Source organism: Podarcis vaucheri (genome assembly GCF_965113315.1).
Source record: "Podarcis vaucheri genome assembly, chromosome: 1".
Classification (NCBI taxonomy): Eukaryota; Metazoa; Chordata; class Lepidosauria; order Squamata; family Lacertidae; genus Podarcis; species Podarcis vaucheri.
Window position 1 is genome coordinate 53297588 of NC_138759.1, and position 14733 is coordinate 53312320.

Here is a 14733-nt window from a genome sequence, read left to right on the forward strand (position 1 = left end):
AATGCAAGTGTAAATGCATCAGTGCGCATCCCATAACTTCCTGCTGCCTTCCCGTAACTTTTAATACCACAAATGTTTTGCTGGGTGTTGTTATTTTTTTGTCCCACTTTTGTTGCCATTTAGCCCCTTCCAGGTGGTAATAATGCGGTAACATTGGGGAAGCAGCTAATAAAGTAGAATGGGATGTAGATGGTCCTGTATAAATCTACTTCTAATGTGCTATTATTGTATCCACACAAAAATTGCAGAATACACCTGCAGCAAAAGCCCATCAGTCTGGAGGTGCCCACAGTAATTAGGTCACAGTTTTCACTGAAAAGGAGCGTGTATTTGTTGCAATGAAGAGCATTTAGAAATGTCAGTGGATCAAAAATGCAGCTATTGGATTACTGACCAGGGTCCCCTTTAGAGTTCATATAACTCCCATTTTAAAACAGCTGCACTGGTTGACATTTCATTTCCAGGTTCAATTCAAGGTGCTCATGTTAGTGTTGAAGCCCCAAATGACTTAGGCCCCAAATAGTTGGAAGACTGCTGAACATGGCTGTCTTTCTTAAGATCTGCAGAGGTAGTACACTCGGAAGTATGGTGGCCCAGGAGAGGGCTGTGGCAGCCCCTCATTTGTGGAACTCCCTCCAAACAGGGGCATTTAGCAACTTAATTGTACAGCTTTCATTATGCTGGCAATGTTGGACAGTTAAGGTGTTTTTTGTGGGACCCTTCTCTTTCATTGAAATTATATTAGGAGTTTGGACAGGGAGTAGGCTATAGGCCAAGACTGTTCTAATCCCTGGATCCAGCAAGTGTTAAAATATAAGCAAGGATTCAAATTCATGGTGAGACTACAGCCTAGACCAGAGCTTTCAAAACTTTTCATGTTGGTGACACACTTTTTAGATATGCATCATTTTGCGACACAGTAATTGTGTTTTACTAGCAAACTGGAGGTTAAACGTACTCCTTTCCAGCCCTGGGAGGAGCATGGGCAGCATTCACACAACACACCTACACACTGCAGCCGACACACTAATGTGTTGCAACACAGTTTGGAAAGCTCTGGCCTAGACCATTAAATGGAGTGGCTTTGTGCTAGATGGCAAATGAGGGGGCCCCTCCCTCAAGCGGCTGGTAGCTAGATATCCAAAGGCAAGAGTTGAAAGTTATGTGACCTGGAAGCTAGACATTGGAAGAAAAGCTGCAATCTGGGAACCAGAGAGTGAGAGCCGTGATTGATTTCTGTTTGAATTCAATGCTGGGATAAGCAATGACTGTTTGGAGTGTTAATGCTGTGAATCCCTCCGTTGTAAATTCAGGTTGTATGTATGTGTAAATAAACCATATATCATAAATACACAACAGTCTCTGCTGTACTTCATTTTGAAAGAAATATGAACCCTGGGTATGTGCCTGGAACTCCTAGAATCTCACAACGCTTGCCTCTGGCAAGCAATTATTATTATTATTACAGTGGTACCTCGGGTTACATACGCTTCAGGTTACATACACTTCAGGTTACAGACTCTGCTAACCCAGAAATAGTACCTTGGTTAAGAACTTTGCTTCAGGGTGTTATCTATCTATCTATCTATCTATCTATCTATCTATCTATCTATCCCCTTTTCCCTGGCAGGACTTCAGGGCAGCTTACAGATAAAAGAGCCACTAAAAACATAGGGAAAAATCATTAAAAAACCAATTAAACATTGACAGAATTGAAACTATATGTATATATAGAATCTATTAAAACCATGCTAATGACAACGAAACAGAACAGCACAGCACCAGCTCTTCCATTAGAAGCAGTCATTTCCCAAAAGACTTGGAATAAGAAAGTCTTCACTTGCCAAAAGAAGGAAAATGAGAACTCCAGTCCAGCTTCTCTAGGGATTTCCATTGTCTGGGAGCAGCCACCAAGAAGGCCCTCTCCCATAGCACTACCGAATGTACCGGTGAGGGTGGTAGGACTGAAGTCAATCCCTTCAGATATCTAGCAAGAGCAACCTGTCCTCTCCAGGCAACCTTGTGCGCAGAGAGGAAAAAGGAGAGAAAAGGGTACCCCAACCCACCAATGACTTTGGTCCACTAGTAAGCAACACCCCACCCTTTACTCCTGATGGAATGTGGTCCTTGACAGCACAGATATTGTCCTATCACCTCCAGTTTATATAATAACAAGTGTAGGTTGTGAAATATTTTGCATCCCCATACTTGCTTCATACTCACTCTGTAAGTTGGCCAATAGTTCTAGTTGTGAAGGGCTCTTTGACAATTTTAATAGCTGCCCAGAAGGGAGAAAACAAGCAAGTTTATCTTCGATGAATATAAGGTTCAGTATAATTCCCCCCATCTGCCTGCTTTCTCCTCTAAATACTCATTCTGTTATTTTATCTAAGCCATTTATACACCACTTAAATATTAATATTTCTAAGTAGTGTACATTAAAACAATTGACAGAAAATGGGGGGGGGGGGATCATAAAATTAACCACTCCTTTGAAATGCCTGCTAGAACAGCAAAGTCATGGCCGTGTGCCTGAAGTTCATCAAGGAAGGGACTTGCCTAATTTCAGCTGAAACGTCCACAACCATTCTGATTTTCTGCTCTACATGCAGAAAATATATGCATTTATTTGATTTCAGCTAGTGTTTTTGCTTTCCCTTCAGCATTGATTTATCAATATCCTCTGCTCAACTTATCTTACAGATGATTAAAAAGTACCCTGGTCTTCTTCTGTAAGAACTATTTATCCAAGGAGTTTCTCAAGACTGTTTCTTTGAACCCTGATGGATTTTTGAAAAAACAGGCTAAACCCTTAAAAACAACCCATCCAAAAACCCTTTCATCTGCCACGCAGCAGCTGTGTTGCATATAACTAATCAATTTGCTACTTCAGAATGACCTAGAAGAGATAGTAGTTGTGCAAGTTCAGTAGCGTTGTCTTATTTGCAATACTGGGTAACTATTCATTTGCAGTCCATTCCAGAAAGATTAAATATCACTGCTGATATAACTGTTACCCCATGGTAAGGGACTAATTAACAACAGCAAGTGTTATTGTTTTCTTTCTACCCACAACTGAGCAGCCAGTTAACACTGCAGCACAATTTTTTGATGCTCACAGGTTGCTACTTGTTGCTTCTGTATCCCCAGCACAAGCACGTCATCCTTTGAAAATACAATTTGCAGCCTCCAAGGTAAGTGACAAAAATCCAATGTCTTGGTTAGAACTGAATAGCTCCCAGAATTTCTTATAAGGATTAATATTAACAGCAATCAGTATGCAGGCTGTGGGCAACTAAGGAAGTGATCTGCATGTTTGAATGAATTTAAGGGGCATTCATTATTTCCATGTTTGAATTTCAACCTCTTTCAGGATAGCAGGGAGAATATTATTAGAGCATGCAACAAAATCCATAAATAACATGAAGAAATTGATTTTTCAACGTAAAGTATGGTCTGCTTAAATAATTTGTGATTACTGTTGAGAAATCTGAAAGCAGTAAATATTGGAGAAGAGAACTGGGCTGAGACAACAGGGCCTGGACAGGAACTGAACTGTATATAGTACAACATGGAGCTCTTTTTGATTCAGTTTAATTAAGAACCAACCTCTGCAGATTTTCAATCTTCTTGCACTACAGGAGCTGCACAAGTGTAAATGAAAGCTGATTCTTGTACCTCAGGGCTACAGCACACGCCCATTTTGTAGTAGTTTACTCAAACCACCACAATCCTTCTCTGTTTGTCCCTGCATCCGCTTCCTGTGTGCTATATTTTAGGTTGTAAACACCTTGGGCAGATTTGTTCACTTGTATTTGGTAAAGCACCGTTGGCACCTTTAATAACTGATCTATGTTACTTTCATGGTTTTTCTGTTATTGACCTTTGCCTCACGGAAGGCAAACCCCTTTTGCCTTAAGCCTTCCAAAACTATTTCCCCTGCATTTTTATTTAAAAGCAAAATCTGAACTTTTTGGGAGAATGCACCAGGAATGTTCCTGGGCACGTTTTGCCGCCAATATTTAAACCATAGGTCCCTCCAGATGTTTTGGGGACTCTACTCCCATCAGCCCCAGTCAGCATGGTCAATCGTCAGGAATGATGGAAGTTGTGCTTCAACAACATCTGGAGGGCAACACATTAGCCACTCATGGTAAAGGGGAAGAAAAGAAGCACTATATGTTGTTCCAGAATTGAGCACTCCATTTCCAGACATCAAATACAAGGCAACCAGTCCAGGATTTGCTGGATTTATTAACAATTCAAATTAACCAAGACAAGAAATTCAGGGATAAAGACATTTATAAAACAAGTTAATAGTTACAACACAACTGTAAAAGCAGGAATACATTTTAAGGAACTGAAGTCACAGTTTGAATTTGAAATTAAGAAAGTGCATTTCTTTCCTCTGAATTAGGAAATAGGGCTCACTCCTTCGTCGCTACTTTCAGTTCCACTAAGTTTTCTGGAGACAGAACACCAGATAATATGGATTATACTTGTCTTTCTGCTAGGGAGGAGCCAGAAATGATGGCTTAGGAAGTAAGGACATCCAACAAGAGGCCTGAATAGGTAATCTAGTTTGTGAAGTGTGTCCAAGAGTTTCAATGAACAAGTGTATTGGATAAGCTTTCAGAGAAGTGTTACTGAAAGTGGTGTTCACATATTCCCCAATTAGAATGATGGTTTCCCCATGTCTTCAAGGCTGTCCTTCACTGTCTCAACATTCAAAAAGTCTAGGTCACCCATTTTGACAGAGTTAATGTTGTAAAAAGAGAGTAAACCATTAGGGCATTATATAGCTTCATATACTGCTGAGAATCCATCTGTGATAAGCTTCTTTGACTCTAACTTCTAACACGATTGAAGTGCTTCACACAGGAAAAAATATTACTCGGAACAGCTCATGTTACTATATGAGACCTGCTATATAAAACAATCTCTTCTCAAGATCACGAACTCAGTATTTCCCACTGATCTGAGACTGGACTGGACAGTGGGGCAGAATAAACCCTGCCAAGGTTACACTGAAAACAAATCAAGAAAGCATGATCAATAATCTGAAGGCGCTATGATGTTATCTGGCTAGAATTCCAAGTACTCCATAAGGTGAGGGCAATGCATGCAGTGCAGGACTTGGAGTACTTCAACAAAAGAGGTGCAAATGCACTGCAACCTACAGCTGGGGGAAAAGGGACCAACTACATTGGAAGGAGATTGCTAGGAAAATACACACAGAAGAGGTCTTTTCCGTCTCTCTTACTCCCAGTGCCAGATTAACTCCACATAAGTCACAATAGACATGATTCAATCCATTCTATGAACTGATTGCAGTAAAAGGAGAAACTGAATGAGTTTTCAGCAATGTCAGAAAACTCATTCAAAACTGGCACGACTTCTGAGGTACTCAAAAAAGCAAGTTCACACAAGCAGGACTGTTATAGTGTTTTTTAAAAAATGCTATAGTAATCTGATTTTGCTGAGAAACTCAGCTTTCTGAACTGTGTAAATTATGCAAATGAAGAACATTTGGTCTTTTATTTTGCCTGATTTACTCCACTTCTGCTAATTGTGGAGAGAGGCAAGAAGCTATACCTTCTGACCACAGGAAATGTCACTCAGCAGTTCATCAAGCTTCTGAGAGGTCAGCAGGAACAATATGCACATGCTCCAAGCATGTCTTTGCAACCATAAGGACTAGAAACTTGCTTTTGTAAAAACTGAAATCAGCATTTTTTAATCGAAGCAAAGTTCTGTGGCCAGTATTATATTCTGCACTCTTGCAGAACTGTATTCCAGTCTAAGATACCTCTTTTCAGCATCAATGAATGGAAACATGAACACTATGCGTTGGAAGAGCCATAGTGGATTTCCACACCTAACTGAATAGTTATTGCCATTCTGGCCATCCATCTTACTTACTATTTCTGTCCTAAGTCAAACTGGTCATTGCTATTACTGCACTGTTCTCTTTTGTATCAATACATGCCACCGTTTTGGCAGTCTACGTATTTTTGTTGATGTGCACACCTGAGTGCACGGTGTTACTCGTTTGAATAGCAGAGACAGTATTTGGAGTGTTTAATAGATGCAGCTCCTGGAACTATGGTAAGCACCATTAAATATTTTGCATGGTTCAGCTCGGTAACCTGCTAGTAAGTGATGAGTGAACACTAAGGGATGCTCTAAATTGAGCAACAAATGGATCCCACCTGAAGTAACAGGTATATATTTAGGAATGAGCAAGTCTTATTCAATGTTGTTTCTTAGCAGACTCCAACTGTATCTCAGGAAAGCCAGAGATTTGTTCTCCAGGGCTTTTGGTTATTGATGAAGCTTGCTCACTGCATCCTGCACAGGAGTTTAAGAGGCCTGGTGTGGAATCTGTGTTACACATTAACACACTTGATGGGTAAAGTTGTTGGTCAACGTTCTGATCCTTCTGGCAAAAATCCTTCTCTGCTACTGAAGTGCCTATTCCAGAACCTGACTTTTGCCTTGTCAGTTTCTCATTTCAGGCTGTAAAGAAATAAAAGAACCCACAGGTTAGTTTTCTCCCTCAGAAACAAGCCCATTTGCAGATATACAATCTAAACAAGGCAAGACTGCTGGGAAAGAAAGAGGTTTGTGAGAAATGTTTTAAGGCATAGCTTAAACTATTACAAGAAGAACAAAGTACAGGTATTGGAAGGCAGTGAGCTGCAGTCTGAGAGTATTGGCAGACTAGAGATGAAAAAGGAAATAGAGGACAGACAAGGTAGATAAGGATACAAATGGTGAAGAGATTGAAAATCAATAGTAGTAATAAACTGGATCCAATAAGAAGAAAGAAGTCAATGAAGGAAGTGTAATGAGGAATGGGGGCAAAAAAAGGTAGAGAGAGAAAAACTACCACCACTAAATGAACAGCAAAGTTAAAAAAGGAGCAGGTGAAAAATGGATACCAATAAGAATAAGTCATGTCTTTGCAATATCAAGAGATAAAAATGCAAAGTTGTAGCCATTTTTAAAGATTGGAAACATCAAGTTTTTTATAGCAGGTCAGATAAAAGAGAGGCCAGGAGAGTTGCAAGGATTTCAAGGTTCTGTACCCAGGGAAAAATGAAGAACAAAGCATTCCCCAGAGGGAGAGAAAAGGAAAAAAAGGTACAGACAGAAAAAGACAACAGACAAGTAGCTCATTTTTAGGAGAAGGTAGCAGAAAGCTATCTAGTGAAATTACAATATGTAGCTACACCAGAAGCAGCAGCATAGAGGTTTTGGGCAGAGAAGGGTTAATTAGGACTGAAGATAAATGGAAGGTGACCTAAGACAGATCACCAAGGAACTGCAGTGGTGGGTACTACAGCAATACTCTTAAGCAGAACTACATCTGGTAGCTATAAGAAATTAAAATGTGAGGCTAAATTCAGCTGCCTGGTGCTGTTTGGAGTGCTAGGCCAGAAAAACACACATTGTCTTAAAGGAAGGCCAAGGGCAGGCATCAGTGGTGGGCCCTGCTGAGGTAGTGGGTCCTCAGCAGCTGGCTGTGGATGCCAGGTGCTAGGTGCTGATGCCTGTCTTGAACTGACAGGTGTAGTGATGGCTGAATAGCATTCATGGAGCAAAAATGTAGGTTACTTAAAGGGCTCATGTTTCAAGTATATGCTAGCTACTCACATGTACAATTTCTTGTTGTAGGTTCTTTGGCATTTGTGCAGGCATCACCTTGGCCCGTTTGTACAGCTCTTCATTGTGTTCTTCTACAACATTAAGCTTCCGTTTTGGAGATGTCTGGCCATAGTGTGACTGCCTTGGCACTACAAAATGTTAAAGAAGAATTACTAGGACACTTCTCTCAAGAAACTCAAATATTATTGACTATCAAACTATTTGCAACACTGGATGGAAAATACAGGCAGCAGCTGAAAGGGAAAATGGCTAAAGACCCTTTATTATATTGCAAAGACTCCCTTCATGATTTCAATTCATATTTCGGCACTGAAGTAAGTACTGATTTTCTCCTTCAGACCAGAATAAGGATAGAAGATTCTTGTCAGTTGTTCATTCCAGCTTTTCTTTCAAGCCATCTCATGCTTAGGCAGGCTTCAGGTTCAGAATAGAATATGTTTGCTGATTCACTTCAGTCTTACAAAAATTCTAGGCGAGAGACATCAACTCTTAAACAAGACTCCTAAACTAGACTCCACCACCTACATCCCTTGTGGAACTAATCTTACAGTTATTTATGATTTCCCAAGTTCCTATTAAAAGGTTCATAAAATAAGCAAATAATGTCTGCTCACTTGTGCAGCTACCTTGGCTTGCAGAAGGGTCTGTGACGGGGGCACTGAGGTCTTCCATGCTGGAAGGGACAGAGGCCAATAAACCTGCAAAAAGTTAATGGTTCCATTAAAGAAGAGGCAACTTTTCATTATTTACTTATTTATACTAGTACAGTACTCCTAAACTGCCAACTTCTGTAAAAGGCATCATGGTGATATACAATATAGGCATTAAAACATCATGAAATACAAAACAAGTAACTAACACAGAATCAAATTAATTGTCTAGAAATGTTTTCAGCAGGTGGAGAAATATTAAGATTATGGACGCTTGTCTGACTGCAAAGGCAACAGGGTCCCAAGATACTGAGGGAAGAATGAAGACTACTATAAAGCGTCAGGGAATCTACATGTGCTGCAATGTTGATTCCTGAATGTAACTTCTTTTAACATGTCTGTATATACATCTGAAGGCGCAGCACAATGTTAGGGGGCCAACAGACAGCAACTCTAAGCCATTCCCAGGGAACGGTCCTGCAGGCAGGAGCAGAATCACTAGACTCCACTGCCACTAATTCCCATCCCACATATTAATCCATGAGATGATGATTTCCTATTTTGGAAATTAACAGTTAATCACAATAGAAGCCACTTAAACATTAAGTTGCCAAAGGCATCCAATTCATAACATTCCAGTTTAATTTTCAGCTACAAGATCATTTGTTTACAGCTAGAGGGCAGTTTTATTTAAATGTAATAGTAATAATAGGAAGCCTGTCAAGCTGGCAGAATATTTGATGAGGAGAGTAACCAAGATCCCAGCACTGGTATATTATAATACTTGCTGCACAATTCTGATCATATACTTAGCCTTACGTTTTATATGGTTCCTTCGTAACAGCTCCAGATAGTTTATTTGTGCTTCATAGGGGCTGGTCCGCTTACAAAATATGTTCTACCTGTAAACAGGTATGTTTAATAATATTCAGAGTGGCCTTCTTTGCTGCAGTAGATATTTACAGATACCTTTACAGCTATGAGCTGTAAAAGTGACCAACTAATGATATCCTTTGTTTTCCTGGCAGGATCTTTTATTCTGTATCTTAGGCATTTTATTTATTGTCATGCAAGTTGGTCTATATTGTTGTGTTTTATGTTTTCTCTTACAGCTATATTGTGATGAGCAGTGGTCACAGCATAAAGTCAGAATCTTAATTCTTCATTGCTTATGTCTCTCTATTCCAATGTGTGTTACATATAATGGGTCCCCAAGTGACTTTGTGTTTGGTTTCAGTTCTACTTACAGAGTGATTCATGGTCTGCTAGGAGCACAAACCCTAACACCTAGTAGAAGCCATTTCTTCCTTGTAAAGGCTGGATGACATTTGATCAGCTTAGATGGTTTAGTAAAACCCAAATGTATTATGTGGTACTCAGTACTTACAAAGGCCTCTGTAGCGGGAGAGCTGCTGGTAGATCTGTTTCATGCGCTCTATGTTCATTCGGCTGGCCTCTGCATGGTTCACCATGGGTTTGGGATAGTCTACCCCAATGATACATTTTGCTGCCTTCTGCACTGACTCAGGAGCATTCCATGGCTCATAGATGTAGCGCGAGGGAAAACCTTTCAACTTGGGAAGATATCGCCTGCAACATAAATTGAGAGAGACCTTCACTTAGTACTGTAAACAATTTATACATGCCATCAACTGCCCCATCACAAAAGGAGGCAGGTCTGCATCTTACTTTCAGCATTGTCCTCACTCTTCAGCCAAAAGGGCTCTGAGAGCAACTTACATAAGATCAATAAAAACAAGAGAATCACTAAAAGACAGCACACAAAAAGGGGATGAGGGAAGAGGAAAACCATCAAGCTCAAAACAAAAATGTAATAGTTCTGCATTGCAGGGGGTTAGATAGATGACCCTTGGGATCCCTTCCAACTCTACAATTCTATGATTCTAATGACCAGCTACAATGGAAACACCAGTGGTATCCAGTCTCTCAGAAGAGCTAGTGGAATGATTTTGTTTCCATCTCTCCCCCAGCTGCAGCTTGACTGAACTGATAAGCTCCAGTGACATAACGGGAAACTTTGCTCACCTGATGAAATCACCACTGGGATCTGTTCGACGTCCAAAACCAACAGGGCAGTAGCAGTGGAAGAACTGTTGGAAAAAAGCACTGCACGAAAGCCACATCCAGCTGCCTGAATTCACACTGAAATCTGCATCTAGCAACAACTCATCAAACACCTGGAATAAAGAAGGGTGAACTCAGTGAGGACAGTCCGTCAGTAAAGTCTCAGTGACAGGGGGCAGGGATGATGTGAAGCCCACCATCACCTACAACCTCATTGATCATTTTGTAATATCCAGTGAACCCAGACCATGGGAGAATGAAACAAATAAGAGAAACAAGCTAGCAAGATAGTGCTTGTGGAAACCTGCCTGCTCAGACAGGAAAAGCACATTTTTTTCCTATATGAAGTTGCCACTGCTATGTTCTCCATGCACAATGGCAACAAAAAACAAAGCTATGCTACTGTCAGGTAGTCTAGTTGAATTTGATTTCTGGGATATTGTCACTTAAGTTTCCAGTATTTGCTCTTATGGAACAGGACTACTACCACATTAATATAGTAGTGGCTGGGGGAACCCAGTCAGATGGGTGGGGTAATAATAATAATAATAATAATAATAATAATAATGATGATGCATTTCAGGGTCTTTCCAACAGATCCCAAGAATCGAATGTGCTTAACATATATTACATTTCAAGAGGTTCCTTAGAATGGGAGGCTCATTTCAGTGAGCTATGGTAGTGCTGTGCTGCCTGTAGAGCTGTTTCACAGCTCTTTACTGCCAACATATACTTTCTGTCTCTTTTCTTCTTTACTCACCCTTACGCCTGACTCCCAGCTGATCCAAAGGTCTCCTCTGGTCAGAAAGCAGGCTACAGCATGCCGGGCCAGGTGATGAATCCAACCCTCCTGTCTCAATTGCGTCATGATAGCATCAATCCAGGGGAAGCCTGTCTTGCCTTCTGCCCACTTTGCCAAGGCTTCAGGATTCCTGTCCCATGGGATCTGAATACAAATTGGGTTCCCCTCCATACGGTCAAATTGGGGATTGTTTGTGGCAGCTGTATAAAAAAATTCTCTCCAGAGTAACTGGCCATATAACGACAATGGTGGAGTGCTATTCCGCTTTACCTAGAGATGACAGGAAGAAAGAGGCATATGCCAGTAAGATAGTATCATAGTTTTTTGATATATCAATAGATTCTGCACTGTAATTAGGGTGGTATCTTCAGAAAACTTCTACTACGAGATCAAGGCAGTAAGCTTTTAAAACACCTGTTCCCAAGCATACCTTTACTAAAAATAATTACCTAAGGTCAGAATATTTGCTTTAAACTTGGCTTGTATACAAAATCCACAGAAAGGCCTTAAAAGGGCAAAATTAAGGCAGCCTTATAACCACCAGTGTGAGGGAACCCTCTGAGAACAAGTATCCACAGAAAATATGTTCAGAAAAACGTAACTCAAGCAATGTGTTATTCCTTTGTAATCAGTCCCAGCTATAAAATAGCAGAGAGGTTTTCTTAGTGATAGCATCCAAGCTGTGGAATACTCTTATAAGAAGAGCCTGTTGGACCTGGCCAACGGCTCTCTAATCCAGCAACTTCTTCCTCCAAATGCTGTAATCTTTCCTCACAGGGGAGTTGCTCCATCACCTTATCATTTTGATTGTGGCTTTCTCTCTACAGAAGGATTCAGCTGGCACGCACTTGATTGTCCTTTTGCCCCCAAGCAAACACCTTTTTAGATGCAATTTTAATCTCCTGACCTATGCTGTTTTTATAATTTTGTCTCTTCCTTTGTAAGATGCCTTTGGAATATGCATGAAAGGCAGTATAAACAAACTTATAATATTCCAATACAGTGGTGCCCCGCAAGACGAATGCCTCGCAAGACGGAAAACTCGCTAGACGAAAGAGTTTTCCGTTTTGGAGGTGCTTCGCAAAACGAATTTCCTATGGGCTTGCTTCGCAAGACGACAATGTCTTGCGAGTTCCTGCTGGTTTTTTCCCTCCCCCCTTTTTTCTAAGCCGCTAAGCCGCTTATCAGCTGATCCGATCAGCAGATAAGCCGCTAAAAGCGCTAATCCTTCAATGGGCTTGCTTCGCAAGACGAAAAAACCGCTAGACGAAGAGAATCACAGAACGGATTCTTTTCGTCTTGCGAGGCACCACTGTATTCCCAGGGAAGTGCAGACACCTAGGAGGTTGAAGTACAAATTAATACATTTCAATGACTACGCCAAGATATTGGAAATGATCACAGATATAAGGTCTACTAGAGACATGAAGAGAATTAACATCTCACTAAATGCTCAGATTCATTTTGATTCCAGGACTAAGATATCTTGTTGAAGGAAGATTCTTTCTGATTCTTACCTTTCTGTATAGTTCCCAGAGCCGGTAGTAGAATAAGCGGCAAGACAAGCACCCAAACCGAAGGTAGGGGCTGAGCCCTGTGGGGCTGGCCAACAGTGAATTGGCGTTCATCCTTGGCCTCTCGTAATTCGCAACCCATGCCTTGAAGGATTCAGGTAAAGGGAGAAAAGAAAACAGAATGGACCTTAAAACAACCTTCTGTGAAATTCTATAAACAAGTGTTATTTGATGCTACTAACAATCTACCAGTTGCAAGGACCTTCAAATTGTTTTTTTCTTTTCACGGGGAGAACAGGGAGACACATCTTGTCATAACTTGCCAGTGTCATGTGTACCACACTTTATTTCCCTAACTTTCGAACTCTGACTTCAACTGTTACTAGTTAAGGAAATTCACCACTAAGAGTGTCCATTAAGGCTGGCTTTCTTCCAGTACAATTAATCACTACCAAAGAAAGCAAGGGATATAGGTCAATATACCAGACACCACACCACTGTGTCAGAAATTGAAGTATATAATAGGCTAATATTAAAAAAAGGAAAACGTAAGTGGACTGTACACAAACTTGACTTTATTTCAATCACAGTTCATTGGTGCACACCAGACAACAATACTGGCATATAAAATGTGTATGCATTTACAAGAGTAAGAAAAGAACATGTAAGATCTAGATTAAGGCAAGAAAGTATGAAATGATTTGGTATTTCATTATTAGTTTCAGCAGGGTGAAAGCATTAGAAACTAAGACAACCTTTGGCTTGCAACACGTCTCAGACACCAGAGCAGCAAAGAGATTGGTTTTTCTAGATTCGCCTAATACACTGGTAATAGCACAGCAAAGGGTACCCTTCCTTTCCTGATGCATTATTTTGCAATACAGATTATAAGGTTACCTTTCTTTCCAGGTGCTTATCCAGACGAGTTAATGCTTCAGTCTCTCCTCCTTGCCAAACAGCTGGAGCAAGACCCTCAGTGGGGAAGCCTGAAAGAGAATGGAAGTGGGTGTTAATATAGAACTCAGTCAACAGATATGGCTTTAATTCAATCTTGTGCAGCGTATTAAATGTGTTCTGCACTATACAGCATGAAATGACCACTGACAACCAGCAGAGGGCACCTTTGAATAAAGGTTTTCATAAGGTACACACCCCTGCAGCATATGCTATAAAACCTAGGAAAACATAAGTACTTATTTTTCGGCAAAACTATTGATTATAACCTTTGAAAACCAACCCTCAAACTGAAATGGAGGCTAGTGGGAAGAGAGAGTGTGTGTGTAGAAAATTCAATAAAACAACAGCCATGTAGCTTGGAGCACTTCCAGAGAGCTGATATAACGGAGGAGTCGTTTCCACTCGCTCATTTCTAAATTTAAACAACCTGCTTAGCGACAAAATTTTCAGTCCAATCTAGCATGTTAAAGATTAACAATCTGATTTCTGCCTGCTCATAAAGAAATGACTGACATAGTTCGGTTAGGAACAATATTAGGGGACTAGTATGGAACCAAGGTACAAAGCATGGACAGAAGAAAGACTATGTTCTATTTTCTAGACACATAATTTTCAATATATAAATTATTTCAATTACCAGCCCGTAATTAGTAATTTCTTACAGTAAAAAATAATCATAATAACCCAACACAAGGTATAGTACCCATAGTACCCACAGCTAATCCACTGATTTTCCCAAGGTGCACTGATAATCTCAAATTTGTTTCTAAAGACAGAACCAGAACAGGCCAGGCAAGAAGAGTACTACAGTCCATCTGTTCCAAGCCCATTGAAAGCTGGTGTAGCTGTCCTGCAGTTCTGCAACGTACCCAGCTCCTCCAGGGATGGAACGCCATAAGTTTCATCATGATTTTCTTGGATCTCAGTCCTGCATATCTCCATCTGTTGATTTGTAACTGTGGCAACTGGCTTCTTGGGCAGGTCCATGCGACTAATGATGGCTTGGAAACGCTTGTACGTCAGAGGAGGTTTATGCCCATTCAATTCAATTATC

At 40.5% G+C, this 14733-nt stretch overlaps 1 protein-coding gene across 2 annotated transcripts in view; it reads right to left on the reverse strand.

Moving 5' to 3' along the window:
- Window positions 1–4234: 4234 nt before the first annotated feature.
- The window catches only part of CRY2 (cryptochrome circadian regulator 2), a 28664-nt gene continuing 18165 nt past the window's right edge, over window positions 4235–14733 (reverse strand). The window contains exons 4-12 of one of the 2 annotated variants that reach the window (XM_082222827.1): window positions 14549–14733; window positions 13620–13708; window positions 12726–12866; window positions 11167–11478; window positions 10368–10519; window positions 9709–9911; window positions 8298–8369; window positions 7660–7799; window positions 4235–6519 (exon numbers count right to left, since the gene is read on the reverse strand). In XM_082222827.1, coding sequence (XP_082078953.1) covers window positions 6502–6519; window positions 7660–7799; window positions 8298–8369; window positions 9709–9911; window positions 10368–10519; window positions 11167–11478; window positions 12726–12866; window positions 13620–13708; window positions 14549–14733 — 1312 coding nt within the window. In that variant the 3' untranslated portion in view covers window positions 4235–6501. Of the gene's footprint in view, window positions 6520–7659; window positions 7800–8285; window positions 8370–9708; window positions 9912–10367; window positions 10520–11166; window positions 11479–12725; window positions 12867–13619; window positions 13709–14548 lie in introns of both variants that reach the window. The other variant, XM_082222826.1, reaches the window with a different exon arrangement.